Source organism: Pezoporus occidentalis, unplaced genomic scaffold, assembly GCF_034315485.1.
Source record: "Pezoporus occidentalis ecotype Australia unplaced genomic scaffold, CSIRO_AGI_Poc_V1 ctg33, whole genome shotgun sequence".
Classification (NCBI taxonomy): Eukaryota; Metazoa; Chordata; class Aves; order Psittaciformes; family Psittacidae; genus Pezoporus; species Pezoporus occidentalis.
The window spans coordinates 6,234,613-6,253,227 of record NW_026915268.1 but is presented as its reverse complement, the minus strand read 5'-3'; the positions used below and the strand labels follow the sequence as shown (position 1 = coordinate 6,253,227).

The 18,615-nt window shown below is 47.0% G+C and overlaps 2 protein-coding genes and 1 long non-coding RNA gene across 3 annotated transcripts in view; 2 read left to right on the top strand and 1 right to left on the bottom strand.

The window, feature by feature from the left end:
- The window catches only part of SIL1 (SIL1 nucleotide exchange factor), a 198,853-nt gene that overhangs the window by 8,429 nt on the left and 171,809 nt on the right, over positions 1–18,615 (top strand). The gene's annotated exons all lie outside the window — the stretch shown is intronic.
- The window catches only part of LOC134169050 (uncharacterized), a 129,623-nt gene that overhangs the window by 18,424 nt on the left and 92,584 nt on the right, over positions 1–18,615 (bottom strand). The gene's annotated exons all lie outside the window — the stretch shown is intronic.
- Positions 2,002–15,824, top strand: DNAJC18 (DnaJ heat shock protein family (Hsp40) member C18). The gene is made up of 7 exons (XM_062629255.1): positions 2,002–2,147; positions 2,263–2,408; positions 3,582–3,767; positions 5,924–6,036; positions 8,251–8,360; positions 10,549–10,721; positions 14,796–15,824. The coding sequence occupies exons 1-7, from the start codon at positions 2,110–2,112 to the stop codon at positions 14,918–14,920; spliced, it is 891 nt and encodes a 296-aa protein (XP_062485239.1). The 5' UTR covers positions 2,002–2,109; the 3' UTR covers positions 14,921–15,824.

Below are 18,615 nucleotides of genomic sequence, written 5' to 3'. Positions count from 1 at the left end.
CTATGATCACAAGAACAGTCCTCTGTCAGGCTCCACAGTGCAAGAGCCTGTATTTGGAGCCAGCTGGTTCCCAACCTGAGCTGGCTCAGACCCAGCTGCCAACTACTCACCACCTACAGCAAAATACTTACAAGCTCAGCAAGGAGGATGATAGAAACATCAATACCCAACCTCCACACAGCCGCAAGAGAAACGTGCTGTCAGGTATTTCTGGAGGTCTCAGCTGCCTTACTGAGCAGCATAACATACCAGAGCACTAATTCTACAAGTACATTTGCTTCTGCCCATTTTCACCATGAGTCCTGTTTGCAAGCTTCACCCTCACCTACACAGTACTTCATCTACCTGGCAGCAGCACACTAAGATACTGCCTTCTCATAGAATCCCAGACTGATTTGTGCTGGAAGGGACCTTAAAGCTCACCCAGCTCCAGCCCGTGCCATGGGCAGGGGCACCTTCCTCTAGAGCAGCTTGCTCCAAGCCCCTGTGTCCAACCTGGCCTTGAACACTGCCAGGGATGGGGCAGCCACAGCTTCTCTGGGCACCCTGTGCCAGCGCCTCAGCACCCTCACAGGGAAGAGCTTCTGCTTAAGAGCTCATCTCAGTCTCCCCTCTGGCAGGTTAAAGCCATTCCCCTTGGCCTGTCCCTACACGCCCCTGTCCAAAGCCCCTCTCCAGGTTTCTTGAAATCTCCAGACCTCTCCTAGCATGAGCAGCAACATCCATCAACCCTGAAGGTAAATTGTGAAGTCAGGAAAAAAAGACCTAGTCAAGCACTCATAATAGGCCTCACTGCACACACTCCCCCGCACAGCTCAATGACACATCATAACTTAGCCTGATTTCATTCTATAGGACGGGTAAGGGATGCTCACTGGAACGTGCACTGGTAGAGGTAACTGTGCTTTGCAGCTGGCAATGAAGTGTTCGGCAAAATAAACGCAACACATCTACACAACTCCTCCTAAGATCCACCCTGCTTCCTACCTTTAACACCTGCACCAGATAACTGATGAGCTGTTCTGAAATAAATGAGGCTTTTCTGGTAAAATCCCTGCCCAGTAAGGTGGCATCACTCACCCAGCCGCCCCCAGGCAGGTGAATGTGTTTAAGCCCAAGATCCCAGGAGATTCCGGGTGGATCCAGATAGCTCCAAATACCAGAGACCTGTGACACGGTGCATGGAGCATTATGAGTAGGTTTTTAGTCCAAGAAGACACCACAAAGGCAGCAGGTGAGTACTTGTAACACCAGACTCGTCAGTGAGTATCCAGCTTTAACTAATGTTAAATGTCTGCAGGAGGGCAGACAAATCTCCCCAGACCTCTAAAGGCTGCCCTGTGGGACCCTCCTGCTGCTTTAGTTCTCCTTCCTTTGACCTGCTTCTTCCCATACTAACCTAACCTTCTTTCCACCCACAAATAACTCGCACCTGCTCCATTCTGAAACCAATTTGCACCCAAAGCCAAGTTCCACAGGAATCAGCACCAGAGGTGACATGATCCCCAACTTCCATTCGCTGCTGCTCACGCGAGGCCTCCTCCGAGCTGCTGTGCTCCCACAAAAGCACACTGGTGCAAGGCAGCAGCTCCCGCACACCACAGCTCCACTCCTTAAGGAGCATTAACCCTGCTGTAACTGCCCCACGGATGAGGCAACAACCAGCAGCGCACGGATGCAGCTGGAAGGAGCCACAGGACAAGCCCACCGTGGGTTTCCAACCAAAGCTTGGCCAGGAGGCACTGGGGCGCTCCCGTGGGCTCCTTCCAACCTCAACGCAACAGCTTATGATCATCTACCACAGCCCTGCCAAGGCAGGAAGGCGGCGTTAGCGCTGATGCAGGGACAACATTCCCCATGGCTGCTGTCCCTGCGCTGAGCTCTCCCCGGTCACACGGCAGCACACAGGCCCGGACACCGGACCCCCCCCCGCCCGCCATGCCGCCGGCACCCCGCTCCTGCAGCCCCCACCGCGCCTCCCCTACCCAGAGGCCCCCGCGCGGCCGCCGCCTCCGCGCACAACATGGCGGCGCGGGCGGGCCGGGCCGCCGGGCTGTGAGGGAGGGACGGAGGGGCGGGCGGGCTGCGCCGGGGCCCGCCGCGGCCACCATGACCTACACGGCGGAGCAGCTGGACGGCGTGCGGCGGTGAGGGGGCCGGGGCGGCGGCGGGAGAGCAGCGGGGGACGAGGCATATGGGGGGGTGCGGCTGCGGCGGGTCTGTGGGGAGAGGCCGGTGAGGTAACCCTGTGTGCGCTTCCAGGATAAAGCGGTGTCGGAACTACTATGAAATCCTGGGGGTGGAGAAGGATGCCAGCGAGGAGGACCTGAAGAGAGCGTACCGCAAACTGGCCCTCAAATTCCACCCTGACAAGAACCGTGCCCCCGGAGCAACGGAGGCGTTCAAAGGTGAGGGCAGGCGGGCCCCGGTCCTGCAGCCGCAGAGCAAGAAGATGAGGGCAGGCCCCCCAGATGTACCCTTGTGCGCCTTATATAAAGGCATCATGCAGGCCCACATAGCTTGGTGGTGTCACGGACAGATCTGCCCATCTCCACAAAACCCTGCTGCTGCTCGGCGAGGTTTGCCTTTTAATCCTCAAAATAGAGATTTCTATCGGAAGCAAATGAAAACATATCCCAAATTTCATTCTTAGATACTGCTAAAGGCGCAGAACAATGCTTGGAAATAGTAGTGGCCATGCAGGAGAGTGTGGTGTTGTGTAATCAATACCCACTCTGTGTCATAAATAAACCCTTTATATATACACATACATATATACATGCAAGCGTTTGAAGTTGGAGTCCAGTGTTCTGTGTCTGGTCTTTTCAGTAACCTTGCAATCTAAACCTGTTTAGACAGCAGCGATGCTATGACAATGTTACAGCATCTAAACTGACATCATGTGCTCTCTGGGTGCTGTGTTGCAGCTGTCTGCACCAGCACTGCAAGGCAGCAGGAAGAAAGTAAGATATCCATTCATAGACTGTTAGAAGGAGTTTCTGAAGGGCTTTTCTTTGTGTTTCTGTGCTAGGGTTGTATTTCTCTATGAACTTGTTTACAGCCATGTTCTGTCAAAGGTCAAGGAAGATGATGAACCGAAGAGGTTGGGATGGTTTGATGTGAAGTGTGACATAGATCTGCCATACAGCTTCACTGGAGACAAAAACTTGGAATAGGGTTCTGCATTTTAATTAGCCTCTGGAGTTATTAATTCTGTATTATATGGAAGCGCACTTCTCGATCAGTGCTTAGTTTGATCTGATAGCATGTTACCTCCTCACTCAGGCTCTTGGCTGAAGTGGATTCTCTCACCTCAGTTTTACAAACACTTCAGCTCTCTCCGTACACTTTAACACTCTTGTGTTTCTCCTGATACCAGGGATAGCAGGAAATAAATTCCATCACTGGTAACGTCAGTGTTGTAGCACTTTTTTTTACTCTTTTAAAAGTAACTCAATCTTTGGTCAAGCACAAATTTCCTGTGCCCATGTGGGCTTTATTGCTACTCTGCTTATAGAAGTCTGACATCTGAAATACTGCATAATACAGCTGTGTAACACTTCTTTTCATTCCCTCTCCAGCAATAGGAAATGCTTTTGCAGTTCTGAGCAACCCTGAGAAAAGATTACGATACGATGAATTCGGAAGTGACCAGGAGCATGTCAGCACTGGCCAGCCCAGGCACTACAATTACTACACAGAATTCGAAGCAGACATTACACCAGAAGAAATATTCAATGTGTTTTTTGGTGGGCACTTTCCTACAGGTCAGTATCTGCAGTGTTTTTGACATGCAATGAACTGACACTAGGCCATAAAGGAAGTTCAGCTGCTCTCAGTACATCTGAAAAGGGAAAAAAACTTCTTGGATTTACTCTTTTCTTCCTTCCTAGGTGTTTGTGCCTGGAAAAGCTCCTTTAATGTACAGTTTGAACTTAAGATTTTAGCAGCTCTGTTCCCCACAAAGTGTTGTCAAAACCCAGGGTTGTTGTGCAGGAATTCTAGCACAGAGAGCTGCCAACACAGTAAAGGCTGTTGCTGCTGGGGCAAGTCCCAAACCTCCTAGCCTCTCTTGAAATTTGTCAGTACATTAGGGGTAAGAACACTAGTCTGGCAAGAGGTTAGTTAGGCTGTGTAATTCTTCACTAGGCAGCATTTTAATACCAGCTGTAGCTGTAGACCCTTCTTTTTGTTGTTGCTTTTATTCCCTCCATTGTCAAAAGCCAGCAATAGTATGGGAGGTAAAATAAAGTGTGACTGGGAAAGGATCAGAGGTATCTTTGCTAATGGTGCTATACTCAAGACAACTTTCTGTGTTCCAGTGTGCATGGCAGCAGCTCCTGGTGTGGTGGTCTCAGCACCCCTTTAACTAGGAAAACACAGGAGTTCATCTGGCTTGCAGCAGCTTGTATACTGTAAAGAAATGAAAACCTCTTAGCTGAGAAAGTGATGCCTGCCAGGAAAGGCTGTTACTGGATATGCAGGATCCAGTAACTGAAGAGTAGATCCATACCTGTAGTAGCTCCGTGCATGTCTCAGTCCAGCCTCAGCTTTTGTATTTGTAGTACAAATACAAAAGTACTGGAAGATCAGTGGAATACAGGTTTGGATTAAAGTAAATATGAAAGGTGTGCTGAGCTCAGGGTCTTCCTTGCAGCAAAGTGCTTTAGCACTCTTGTCAATTTGCTCACCTTTTAGACTTAAGACGTTACAATGGTTAGAGGCTACAAGCTGAACTTACAAAAAATAAATGCACGTGAAAGGAAAGAAACTGCTGGCAGGAATTCTTTGAGAAATGTAGAATTTGGGAAAATGTTTTCTAGGCTCCCTGCAGAAGCCATTCTTCCCCTCCCACACTTGCTTCTGTTTTTTCACAGCTTGGTAGAATACTGTCTGAGCAGGGTTGCATGATAGAAACAAACTTTTGGTCAAGAAAGACACATTCTTTCTACCACCCCTCCCCACGGTTGTGTCTCTGTTGGAGCACTGCCTGCAAACGTGCCAGGCCCCTTGGACAAACCCTGGAACAAGCAAGGAAACAGATGTTTTGACACAATAGCAAAAGTCACTTCCGACAGGTTTCTTGCAGAATTCTTGGGGAAATGAAGAGAAAGGACAGAATAAGAGCATAAAATAATGTAACCTCTTTCCCAGGGCTTAAAAATAGATTTGCATTTCTGTTGTTATGGTAAGGTCATAAATTTCCATTCTCTAATACAAAAACATTCTGAAATGCAAAAGGGGAGAGCACAGCCATTATTAAGATATTCATATGGTGATAAAATCAAATTCAAGCTTCAAATCGAAACAGCAGATGCAATTCTTTCCTCATTTTAGAATTCTTATAAATAAATTAACTGCATTCAGTGTGCAAGAAAGGAAATCCTGAATTGTTCTCCTTTGTTACTCAAAAGGCTATTTTTTAAATCTCTTTCCTTAATATAAAATCATTAAGTGAAACTATTAATAGCTTGAAAGAATAATAAGTAGAAAAGAGCATAGAGGACCATACTGAGTAATTATGGAAAGCCATAATTCATGCCCTGAGCCTGGTGAAGCAAATCACTTTTCCTGCTTACAGCCTGGGGATGCAACACAAGCTACAGACTTGCAAGTGAATGTGACCAACCCAGTATTAAAATATGAGATAGAGTAACAAAAAGTGTGGCATGTTTCTGCAGTTTGATTTAAATTAACATGGACTTGGGGCAAACTTTGCAATTTCTCTGGTACACTTTTTGGAGCAACATATTTCTTTTGACATTTAGATCCAAGGTGTGTTTGTGCTTTTTAATCTAAGGTCTCACAGCTGTAATGTAGGCTGCGTAGTATAAGCCTGGATAATCAACTAGAAACTGAGAAGTAGGGCTGAGTACCAGCAACTGAGTAAACATCATGGCTCTCTCTTGGTTTCTGTTAACAGGAAATATCCACATGTTCTCAAATGTAGCCAGAGACACACACTATTATCCACAGAGGCACCGGAATGAAAGAGCATGGACACAGGAGCAAGAGGAGGAGGAAACTAGGCCACAGGTAGCCAGGAGGAGGGATCTCTTGGGTTTAAGTACTTCACCACGGTAGAGGGGTCAACTTACACATCTGAAGCCAGGACGGACCTTCCCATTCCTAAACACTCAGTGTTTGTCCTCCAGCACTGCAGCCAAAATGGATGTTTTCAACAATAACTAGATGGTCTTTAATTAATCACTACTTTAAAAATACATTGAATTGATAGGATTACAGGCCCTGGGATTTCTGTCACTGGTGTTTTGCTGGTGATTGCTTTCTGCAGGCTCTAATGGTTTGGTAATCCAGCAATAATTAGTCTGGATGTGGATAGCTAATGCACACAGAAGTACTGGCTTGTCCTCACTGCATATTTAATCCTTCAGTAAATTAGCTCACAACTTCTGTGCAGGTGCTGCACAGGCTTCGTCCAGCACAGGGCAAGATGAGTCTGGGATACACAGATTGTTTTGTGTTGGAAGGGACCTTAAAGCTCATCCAGTTCCAACCCCTGCCACAGGCAGGGACACCTTCCACTGGAGCAGCTTGCTCCAAGCCCCTGTGTCCAACCTGGCCTTGAACACTGCCAGGGATGGGGCAGCCACAGCTCTGGGCACCCTGTGCCAGTGCCTCAGCACCCTCACAGGAAAGAGCTTCTGCCTAAGAGTTCATCTCAGTCTCCCCTCTGGCAGGTTAAAGCCATTCCCCTTGGCCTGTCCCTACAGGCCCTTGTCCAAAGCCCCTCTCCAGGTTTCCTGCAGCCCCTTTAGGCACTGGAGCTGCTCTGAGGTCTCCCCTTCAGGAGCCTTCTCTTGTCCAGGCTGACCCAGCCCAGCTCTCTCAGCCTGGCTCCAGAGCAGAGCTGCTCCAGCCCTTGCAGCATCTCCGTGGCCTCCTCTGGACTCGCTCCAGCAGTTCCACATCCCTCTTGTGCTGTTGCCCCAGAGCTGGATCAGGACTGCAGGGGGGGTCTCCCCGGAATGCAGCAGAGGGGCAGGATCCCCTCCCTCGACTGCGGCTCACCCTATGGGGATGCAGCCCAGCACACTGTGGGGGTTCTGGGCTCAAGCACACACTGAAGCCGGGTCATGGGGAGCTTCTCATTGACCAAGACCCCCAAGTCCTTCTCCTCAGGGCTGCTCCATCCAGTTACCCCCAGCCTCTGTTCGTGCTGGGAATTGCCCCGACCCATGTGCAGGGTCATGTTTACATGGTTCCACCTCTGCAGCCTGCCCAGGTCCCTCTGGATCCTATCCCTTACCTCCAGCGTGTGACTGCACCACACAGCTTGGTGTTGGCAAATTTAAGGGTGCTCAATCCCACTGCCCTTAAAGGACAATCTCAGGACTGACTGCTGGGGCACACCACTCATCACTGTTCTCCACTGCCTCCCAGTGAAACACATAGGGTGTCATTTGTTGCTGGCACACATACACACATGCCACCTGCCTTGCAGACATCTTCCTCCAGAGTCAGCCTTTAAACTAATGAGATCATTCCCCAAGGAAGATTAATTTTTCCCTGTGAGTCTCTTATTGTCAGGCTCTGAAAAATCAGCCCTGATAGAGCCCAAGGACAGCTCTGCTAGGGCAAAGGAGTGCACCTACTGCAATGTCAGGTATCTTTGTTGCTATCTCAGGGCAGAGAGCAAAGCCTAAATAGGTGCATGTTATATTTTGCTCCTGATAAGAAAAGGCATTTTAGAAGCCAGTTTAGAAGTTAAGAGCAGAAATAAAGGTCTCTTTTTTTTCTCTTTGATATTTTTTACCACTCTATGTTCAAAATTCATTCAGACAAAACCCCAGGCGCATCCTGACTGAAGTTACACCACATACAGTGTCTTAACCCTTCACTTTTCACCCATGTTATCCATGAAACTGAAATGGGGATTTTTAGAATGCATGTAGCAAACTTCAGAAGATGCCCAGTGGGAATTGCAGGGTGTTCCTTTAGTTTGGATTGTGTTTGGTTACTGTGCTGCGGGCATCTGTGACCTTCTGAAGGGAGCTGTGGATGAAAGACAGGTCATGAAAATATAATTGAAAGAAAATGGCTCGAAAGAGTTTGCTGAGATTCTTAATAAAGGTTATTTTGAAATTAAAATGTCATCTCTGAATTCAGAAGCACTTCCTCTTTAGTTTACACTGTTGGTCTGTGATAGATAGCCTGGTTTCTGTGGACAGATGCATCCTTTCCCATCTCTATCTCTTCTTAACTGCTAATTATTGTTGTTGTTTTCAGAATTCATATTCTGCATTTATTCAGTTGATGCCAGTTTTCATCATCATCATTGTGTCAGTTATAACTCAGCTGATGGCCACAAACCCACCCTACAGCTTGTTCTACAAATCGTAAGTCATTCCAAACCACGTTGTTCTGCTTTTCAGTCTTTGAGATAAGTGAAGTTGGACTTGAGAGCAAAATGCATGTTAGTGCTGTGTCCTTTCTAGAAAGCGCTATCAATTTGTAAATATGGGAACACCAACCATCCCTATGAACAAATTCTCTTAAGCATTATAGCTGTGAAGTTAGTTCTGGTGAGCTTTATTAACACTGTGTGCTGAAGAAACAGGCACTGAGCCAGAAAGCTTTCTCAACTGGCCTGAAATGGTTTTGCACAGTGATGCAGTGTCGGGAAGGTGGGTGTAGCTCAGGTACAGTGCTGCTCAGCTGTCATCTGCCTAGCCCCAGGGGTCTGTGGGACCACCACTGGAGTTCCTATGGAGAGCAGTAACAAAATGAAGCATAAATCCAAATGTGTTCTGGAGCTTGAATTCCATGGGAAGAATTGTCAAGCTCCACAAATCATTAAAGCCTTTTAATGGCCAGGTTTAACATCTGTAAGGAAGCAGGTCCCTGGAGTTGCAGAGGCCAAGCTGAACTGGTCAGCTCTGGAAGCAGGCGGACACCACCAGACTTGCTGGAATCTTGAGTTTGGGAGGCAGAGGAAAAAACTTGCTCTTCTCAGCCTCCAGTGTTGGGAGAAGGGGAGGAAGCTCTCTGATGAGACAGAGCTCACTTCAGTCACCTTCACCAGCTCTTGCTGCCACAGAAGTAGGGATCCGGTGGGTTTTGGAGAACCTGCTGCACACAGCAGTAGCAGAGTGCTCCAAACACACCCCTTGCTGCCTTCTAGTAGAACTGCTTGGGTTTAGGCCCATATTACCTGCACGGTCGTGGTAGCCCAACACCCTTTATCGTTGTTTACCACAAGATGTCAGTGTGTAGACCCAGTGTGAGAACAGGAGGGTGGTGGTTTTCTGGCTCGTTTGGGTTTGGGTTTTTTTTCAGCGAATGTTTTTGCTATCTGGCAGTGCCATGTGAACCCTCCCACAGTGTCCCTGAGCAGCTAATCTCTCCTGCTTTCCTTCCCAACCTCCCCTTTGCCTGTTGATTTGAGATAGCCAGGCCTGAGCCTGGCACACACTTACCCTGCTTCTCTAAATCATATCCTTGAAAAACCCAACAGCCTAAAAACTGAAAGAAATCGGGTTTTATATATATATATATGTTATTTATATACATATAAAGAGAGCATACACCGCCGAGACATGGTGAGAGGGAAGGAGTCCAGGAAATGGAAGGGGTGAACTGAGTTCCATCAAGTAGAGAAACCTAACAGCCTAAAAACTGAAAGAAATTGGGTTTTATATATATAATATATATGTTATTTATATATATATATAAAGAGAGCATACACCTCTGAGACATAGTGAGAGGGAAGGAGTCCAGGAAGTGGAAGGAGTGAACTGAGTTCCATCAAGTAGAGTGTAACCTTTGTGTTTTGGCTGCCTGCCTCTTTCTCTGGGCAGTGATTTGAAAGAATGCCTGGGTATCTTTGCTTAAATAAGGAAGTTCAGGGTACAAGAATGCTTTAATCCAGTGGCTGTGTCAGAGTGGGAAATTCTACCCACTTTGGGATATTCCATGCCCCACTTTGCTTACTGATGGTTATAAAACCCTATAAAAACCCAGCTACATTCTCCCCTGCTAATTTTTATTTCTACTAAGGGATCCAGAAATTGAGAAGATCCAGATCCAGTTGTATTGTGCCCTGAGCAGTTCAAGAGCTACATGTCTTTCTGTAATCTCTACATTTGGTACCAATTCCCATGGATTTCTGGACCTGGCTTGACAGAAATTATCAGCAAACAGAGGAAAGTGTGTGGAGCTGCTGTTCACAGATAAAATTTGCTTTGATGTTTTGGAAGTGTCTTGACTGAGCTGTTGAGAACACACACAGTGTGCAAAGAACAGTGTCAGCTCAGAGTCACTTCTTTGTAGAGATCACCAAACACTGGATATTTCCCTGTGGTTTTAGCAGGGGTGGGGGTGAATGCTGGTTGTAGTGTACAATTTGCTGCGCCTGAAACTTGTAATTTCCTTATGGGATGGCTGAGGGAGCTGCAGTGCTGCAGAAAATAACTGTAAAGAAGCTTTTGTGAGCACTGTCCTCTGGAAATGCTGATATGGAGAAACACCTCCTGATTTCTTTATATTTAAACTGCTACCCCCCCTCTTTTCTCCATGTTTCCATAGGTCCATAGGCCATGTGATTAGTAGAGAAACCGAGAACTTGCAGGTGCCTTACTACGTTGATAAAAACTTTGAGAGGAATTATCAAGGAGCAGAACTTCAAGAGCTAGAGAAAACCGTTGAAAAAGATTACATAGACTACATTCAGACCAGCTGCTGGAAGGAGAAACAGCAAAGTAAGTTCCTTTTGTTATAGGTGTGTGCCTGCAACCCCTGGGTAGTTGGGGGATGGCTGTGCTTCACCAGGCACTGCTGGGTTTAGCCTCAGTTTCCGATGCTTGTAACATCTCTGCACTGGTATTTGTCACATCTGCTATTGCTATTCTTGAGAGTCTGTCAGAACTCATTTTAGGTGATTTGGAGAGACAAGTGGAAAGTAGATCTCACCCTTTGAGATATTTTTTTCCACTCAGATTTTATGCTTCAATAACTCTTAGTGATGATGTTTTAAACATACAATCATCCACATTTATCTTGCTCTAACATTGTGAGGGCTAGAAAAGACCTTGAGACATCACCTATTCCACATTTCCTTTGCTGGAGCAGAATCGTTTTTGCTTCTATTGGCTCCACAAGACGATTAACTTTTTCTTCAACACTTCCCTAGATGAGAGCCCACAGCCTATTCAAGTGCCTATGGTTATCCTGCAGTGGCCTGTGTTACTGGTATCAGTTTTCAGAGAGCATGTTTTCATGCTTATTTTGTGTGCTTATTTGCATTTTCTATCTTTAGATGACTTTGAGATCATGTTTTTCTCCATAGTCAAGATTGTCTTTTAAAAACAAGAATTGAATGCTGAAAGGGGAACACAGAATGTGAGCATTCAGAATAATTCTTGCTGCCAAAGATTCCCTTGTTTCTTTCCCTTCCATATGAAGACAGGCTGAGAAAGTTGGGGCTGTTCAGCCTGGAGAAGAGAAGGCTGCGTGGAGACCTCAGAGCAGCCTTCCAGTATCTGAAGGGGGGCTGTAGGGATGCTGGGGAGGGACTTTTCATTAGGGACTGCAGTGACAGAACAAGGGGTAACGGGTTAAAACTGAAACAGGGGAAGTTTAGATTGGCTGTAAGGAGAAGTTCTTTAAGGGTGGTGAGGCACTGGAATGGGTTGCCCAGGGAAGTTGTGAATGCTCCATCCCCTGAACACCCTTGGCGGTGTTCAAGGCCACGTTGGACAGAGCCTTGGGTGACATGGTTTAGTGTGAGGTGTCCCTGCCCATGGCAGGGGGGTTGGAACGAGATGATTTTAAGGTCCTTTCCAACCCGAACTATTCTATGATTCTATGATCCTAAGTCGATTGGGGAGGTATATTTTATTTAACCTCATACTGTATTACTTGTTAACTACTACTGATCTAGTTCATTGAGCAAATCCCTGCTCCTTTTGGAACTGTACAAAACAACACAAATCAAATACAAGGACTAGCTGAAGTTGGGATGTTGTAACTGATGAACCCATCACACTAACTAGCAATGTGCATAAAGGAAGCTGTAAGAAGCTGTTTCTGTGTAAATGTTCAGTAGTAGCAGGTGAGCTGCTTCAACACACTAGTAGGGTTTTCTAATTTGCTCCATGTAAAGCAGTTCTTGGCACACCACTAAGTCTCTTTGCACTTGTTTATAGTTTCTTCACCCATTGCATCATTATGGAAGTGTGTGCTTTGTCTAAGCAAGCCTTGTTGTGCTGCAGGGAACAGTCTGTGCTTCTGACTCCAAACTATTCCCAGGTTTTTTATGGGGAGAGTTGTTTTGTTTTCATCCAGAGACTGGTTTATTTTACATGAAAGTTACCCATCTTGACTTTCAAGAGTAGATGTAGGCTCTGAAGTTAAAAAGATCCTAATATAAGACTGTAAAAACCCCAAACAATCTCTTCGTTTTTGGTGTGCTCGACTTGTGATTTTGAGCATCTGTAGCTGGCAGTAGCAGTGCTCTAGGTATATATGGCTGTTTGTAACTGTAGGCTTTGTGTGTAGGCTTGCTATAGAGAGGGAATAGATTTCTTGCAGAAAATCCTTTTAATTTACCTTATGCAACTGAAAGTTGCCAAATTGTCTCTTTCACGTAGACCAAGCTGAGGAATGCTGTGCCCCAAAACAGGCAACAGGGTTTGCAAGTCTAAAAGAGCCTAAGTCAGAGAGGGTGGGGTGACTCAGCACTGAATGCTAAGACAGGGCTGCAAACCAGTGCTCCTCTGGAGCAATTTACACTTCGAGGCTTTATTAGTCACAGATCTGCAGATGTATTTACAGCATCCACAATTGCAGTAGCCCCAGGACACCACTATAGTTGGAAAAAGAACTAAACCATTTTCAGAGTGACTGTCATTTAGGCCAGCGAGCAGGTAAGAGCACAGCTGAGGCTCTGCTAACTTTAGTACAGCCAAGTGTGTAAAAATAAACCCTGAGTAAACTGTGAGTACATGATGGACTGCTGGGGAGGAGTTTTCTGAGATGGTGAGACAGTTCTTAGTCAACTGTTGCTTCGTAACTTGGGTCTGTTAATTCTTGTTTAAGTGTTTAACTTCACATGGGCTGCTCTCTTTTTGTCAGTTGAATGTCTATTAATAGTACATTTGTTTGTTTCTTTTACTGAAGCTGCATTTCTCTTTAGCACCAGCAGAATGAACACAGATTAGTTATACAGGAACAGTTTGATTCTTAAAGTCCTTGACTTTATGACTGGAAAAGCATTACCTAGTGTCCAGCAACCTTAATGAAAACTGCAAAAGTAACTGAAGCACCAGTGTCTTGTTCAGCTGGTCACTTCTATACTGCTGCAGTAAACTGCTCCTCCCTTCACAGCAGAGTAGTGTGTAAAAGCTATGTATGCTGTGGGGTTTGGTCCTCTGAAATCCCTAATAGAGTACAAACAGCACATCCCAGGTTTTACAGATTGTTCAGCTGTGCTAGCACATTTGTAATGTAAGACTGCAAAGAGCTCCGAGCTGTAGAAAATCAGAGGCAACTGCAAACAGCAAGAATAAGGGCATGTGGCTTCCTTTAAAAAGTTCAAAGAAACAGATCTATGTAGGAGATAGAAAAACACGAGAAACAGATGTGGCAGAGTGAATGCTGTCAGAAATGCAGCCATTTGCAGTGAATAACTCTGCCCAATAAGGTCCCTGGAGTTCACTGCAGAGCTCCAGGGACGCTGCATTAGGAGACAATTACCCGAGTCTGGCTTTGCTGAAGGCTTGTCAAGGTTATGTGCCCAGCAGTACTTGAATGGCATTTTGAGTTATATAACCTGAAAATTGATTCCCGATCTACAATGAAATGGTTGTGCCTGTCAGTTTGTAAAGCTTCTCGATAAATAGGTGGAGGCTTAAATGGCTTTAAATTTCAGTGAGACAGGGGCAGAGGACTTAAGGAGTGAAAGGACCTATTGAATAATTTTGTTAAATGAGGGACTTGAAGGTGTATAAAAGCTCTGAAAAGTTGAGTGTCATCAGGTACCCAGTGCTTAGGGAAATTCTGACCTTTTCAGCAACAAATTACTGCAGTTCTCGTAGGTGTGTCTAATGCTGGATCTGAATGATTCTTCAGGGAGAAAGCTATATTAGGATTTCCTTAGCTAATCAGCAAAGAAATTCTCTGAATTATTGAGGGGGGGAAATAACTGAAACAAGGAGACTATTGCAGCTTCATGTTACTTTTGAGAAGAAGGAAAAGAAATGTGCAAAGTACCTTTGAGAATGTGTTGTTAATGAAAGGGCACACTGGCCTTTCCTGGTCATTCCTGGGGAATGACCCTCCTCTGCATCCCTAAGAATTAGTGTGGGATGAGATGAGAGCTGATTCCAAAGTAAGTGACAGTATTGCGTAAGACAGGTGCTGTGTAGCCCCTTTTATGCCATTAGTTTAACAATATACAGATATCTTAAAGCAATCACCTATGCTTTAGATCATTAACATGATTTAAAATCTTAACTGACTTCCAAGCTATACTTTTATAGTGTGTGTTTTCTTCATAGATTAACAATCAGTCTTGGGGTTTGTTTGGTTATTGTCCTGCTAGTGCACTGGTTAGAGAGATTGGGTTTGCAAACACTTAGGAAAATACTCTTGTCTTCATTAAGTAGCTTGGTTAAACTCAATGGTGTCTCTTTAGAGCATGTTAACATTCCCAGTCTCACTGAAACAAAGTGAATTAAAAAGACCCCCCACGAGCCACAAGGATAACAAAGCACAGAGAAGCAGTTTCTGAAAGCAGGCTCATCCTGATATGTATCTTCTTTTTCATCTTTCAGAGTCTGATTTGTCAAATTTGGCCAAGCTGTACAGAGATGAGCGGTTAAAGCAGAAAGCAGAATCCCTGAAACTTGAGCACTGTGAGAAGCTCTCCAGTCTGATTGGAATGCACAAAGGGGGCTGACCAGGACGCACACGTTCTGTAGTTTTAATTTATTGCTGTTTTAACTTATGGTTTTATTTTCCTTTGTATAAAAAGGGAAGGAGTCTATTGTAAAAAGTGTGGATATTTGAGTCCTTCTGCATAGAGTGCAGAGAGGGGCCAACACAAGCTGAGGAGCTGGTGTTTGCTGTAATATATACTGTACACTATATTGGTTCCAAGGACCAGTGGCACTTTGTAAATGAATCCCCTGGGAAACGCTATTATTAGTTTGGAGCCCTTCCTCGTCAGTAGTTTGTCTGCCATCCAGACAGTGTGTGCTTCCCAGGAGGGCAGACAAATGTCTTTGCTTTCTGTGTTTGACATGGACCTGCAGCTCACTGATCACAGGAACAGCGTGCTCTCACAGACCAAGCGCATGGCCCTGCTGCTGCAGTGGGCTCTCATGAGAATGTAGATGGAAGATGGCGTGTTCCCTGTTGGGTTTCCTGTTCAGTGTGATGTGCAGTGCTTCCTTCACAAAAGACGGGAACCTGCTTCAGGTGAGCACCCGAGCACACTCCCTGCTCCTGGAGGGACTTCACACCAGGCTTGTTGGGCTGGAGGGCTGTGCCTGTGCTGCTACGTGGTGAGACGGCACCAAGATCCCAACAGCAACATCAAACCAGAAGATGAATTGCACCAATTCCAGCAGCTGTCGAGCTGCAGAGAAAGGACAGCCCTATTTATTTTCTCAGATGTTTCCAGTGGCATATTTTCAGGCTGGCTGTTTAATTCTCATTTTGACCTGCAAACTCTTCTCCAGCTGTTACAGGGGTCCTGCTTTTTCTGGTACAGGTTTGATGTAGCATATTTTTACTCTGTTGAGCAGTTATGAATGTTTCACTGTAGATATTAGTATTGCAAAGAAAAAAAGATCCATGTAGCAGTGTCCTGTTTTTTCTTGATCCTTTGTTACAAAACCAGGCATTTGAAGGCGGGCTGAGGGTGGGTTGTACCTGTAAGAACAGAGGACAGTGTTACTCCAGTTGAGCATCACCTGAGCCAGTTTCTCTGGTGGGTTGCCATGAGTGCATGCCACCCATGGACTGAGCTGTTCTCACAAAGGATGTCTACGAGCAGGACAGCAGAGGTGGTGCTCACCTCCCTGATGTGCAAGTATACGTCTGTTAGGACTGAGCACATCTCTCTTGTTGCCCCTGTGCCTAAAGTGACTCCTTACGACAGCGTTTTTGTGTTAACATTTGCTTCCTGTTGGAATACTTGGGGAAGTTGAGCAGAGTTTGTCAGCCACTTGGGACAGGGAGAGGCTGGTAAAACAGCATTTGGAGGGGGTTGTGAAACAGGTTTGGTGTGAGAGTCTTTACAGGCAAAAATCCTTGATTACTCTAGATTAGGAATGTGGCTGGCAGCAGGACGGGCAGCCTCGGTTCTAGTGTTTCCCAGTGTGGAGCTGTGGTGGTTTAAACCCAGTCAGGCAGCTCGTTCACTCACTTCCCCCCTTCTTGCCCTCCCCCTACTCCTGGAGGGAAGGAGAGGAGAATAGAAAGAATGCAACTCCCACGGGTTGAGATAAGAGCAGTTTAGTAACTAAGGTATAACACAGATCACTACTGCTACCATCAGTAATAACAATGATAAGGGAAATAACAAGGGAAGAGAATACAGCACCTCACCACCAGCCAACCGATAACTCATCCCCTCAGCCCAACCAAGCACCAACCAATACCTCCTCCAACCCCACAGTCCCCAGCCCTTCTGGGTAACTCCCAGTTACATCCTGGGCATGACGTGCTGTGGTATGGAATACCCCTTTAGTCAATTTAGTTCAGGTGTCCTGTCTCTGCTTCTTCTCTTCCCCTCCTCCCTGGCAGACCATGAGGCTTACAAAGTCCTTGGCCAAACCAAAACACCATTGTTATCAGCACTGTTACCAGGCCAAAAGTCAAAACACAGCACTGCACCAGCTACCAAGGAGAAAAATGACTGCTACTGCTGAACCCAGGACAGGAGCACATAACATGAGTGTGTCCAAAAAGACAATGTTGCTTTTTATACAGTACATAGTTTGTAGAATGTATTTGAAATGCACTGGGCTTTGTTCCAGGTTTGGTATCTTCCCTGTTTGGCTCCCACAGCTATAAAGGGATACAGGTGGGGAGAGCAATTCATCCATAGTACTTCGCACATAAAATCGACTGCACCTTTCATCTAAAGGTATCGAAGGAGGTGGGAGAAGCACAATTTTAGGCATCTTCTCTGCAAGTAGGGAAGAGGCCAGGCTGGAGGGGAGATATCATGAGATACAGATTGCTTTTTGAAATACATGACACTGGAAGGTCTCATATAAAAAGCAGTCGGGTGCTCCGCGCGATCACAGCCAGGGTGTTAACGGTTTTGCATGATGGTGGTGTGCACTGTGAGTGAGGGCACTGGGCTCTGAAATGGCTTTAGTGATACATGCAGTAGAACTTGAAATCAGAATGGGTTGGGTTGGAAGGGGCCTTAAAGCTCATCCACGCATGGGCAGGGGTTGGAACTGGATGAGCTTTAAGGCCCCTTCCAACCCAACCCAGGCTGGGATTCTGTGATCCTAAGGGGAAAAAGGGACGTTGTTACAAGGTGTCCAAGGCTGTTCCGTGCTTTTGTGGTTTACCAAAGGTTACCTGCCCAGTGGCCATGGCCTGCTAATTACTTCTGAGGTCTCTAAAGGGACAAAGATTGCTCCTCCAGGACACGCCTGTATGCCTGGATCCAGCCCCAGCACTGCGGGACACACCGTGTCCATATCCGTGTCTGTGGTCATGGCCATGTCTGTGTCAGTGCTGGACTGTGGGTGCTGGAGCATGGGGGGGATACTCCCTCTTCTTGGGGATACCAAGAGCTTGCGGATGGGTTTGGGTATATATGTAATGATTAAAGGAGAGCCATGAACCTGCCCTGACTGCCTGCAAGGTGAATCCCCACCTCACACAATGGTGAACCCCCACCTCACACAATGAACCCCTACCTCACACAATGGTGAACCCCTACCTCACACAATGAACCCCTACCTCACACAATGGTGAACCCCTACCTCACACAATGAACCCCTACCTCACACAATGAACCCCCACCTCACACAGTGGTGAACCCCCACCTCACACAATGAACCCCCACCTCACACAATGGTGAACCCCCACCTCACACAGTGTATACCTCTGCCTCCCACAATGGATAACCCTGCCTCCCACAATGTATACCTCTGCTCGCACAATAGTAGCCTTTGGCTGCCTGTGCCATGCAAAATGGAGGCACAGGACCATGGCGGGAGCGGCAGGGAGCCAGCGGGAGAGCCGCGGGTCCCCACGGCTCGGTGGAAGCTGAGCCCGGGGCTGGGACGGGGCCGCTCTCAGGGGGAAGCCGTGGCGCGGGCCCTTTAAGACGGGAGCGGGGGAACGCGGCCGAGAGCCTCTGCGTTGCCAGGAGACGGGAAAGTCTCGGCGGCGGGAGCCGCCATTTGTGTCGGCAGTGCCGGAGATGGCGACGGGCGGTGAGGCCGTGGGGAGCCGGAGCCGGGAGCGGGGCCGGGGCTGGGGCTGGGGCTGGGGCTGTGACCGCGGCGGGCATCTCCCGTCCTCAGAGGGGCCGGGAGGGAGATGGGGGGGGCTGGATGCGGGCGCGGGCTGTGAGCAGTGCTGTGGGGCGGGACCAGCGCGGGGCACGCCCCCTGTCCC

Excerpts from the sequence above, each read along its gene's own strand:
- DNAJC18 (XM_062629255.1), top strand. The coding sequence starts at position 2,110 with ATGACCTACACGGCGGAGCAGCTGGACGGCGTGCGGCG. Across the intron at positions 2,148-2,262 it reads CAGCTGGACGGCGTGCGGCG|GATAAAGCGGTGTCGGAACT; the intron begins GTGAGGGGGCCG and ends GTGCGCTTCCAG. Across the intron at positions 8,361-10,548 it reads TACAGCTTGTTCTACAAATC|GTCCATAGGCCATGTGATTA; the intron begins GTAAGTCATTCC and ends ATGTTTCCATAG.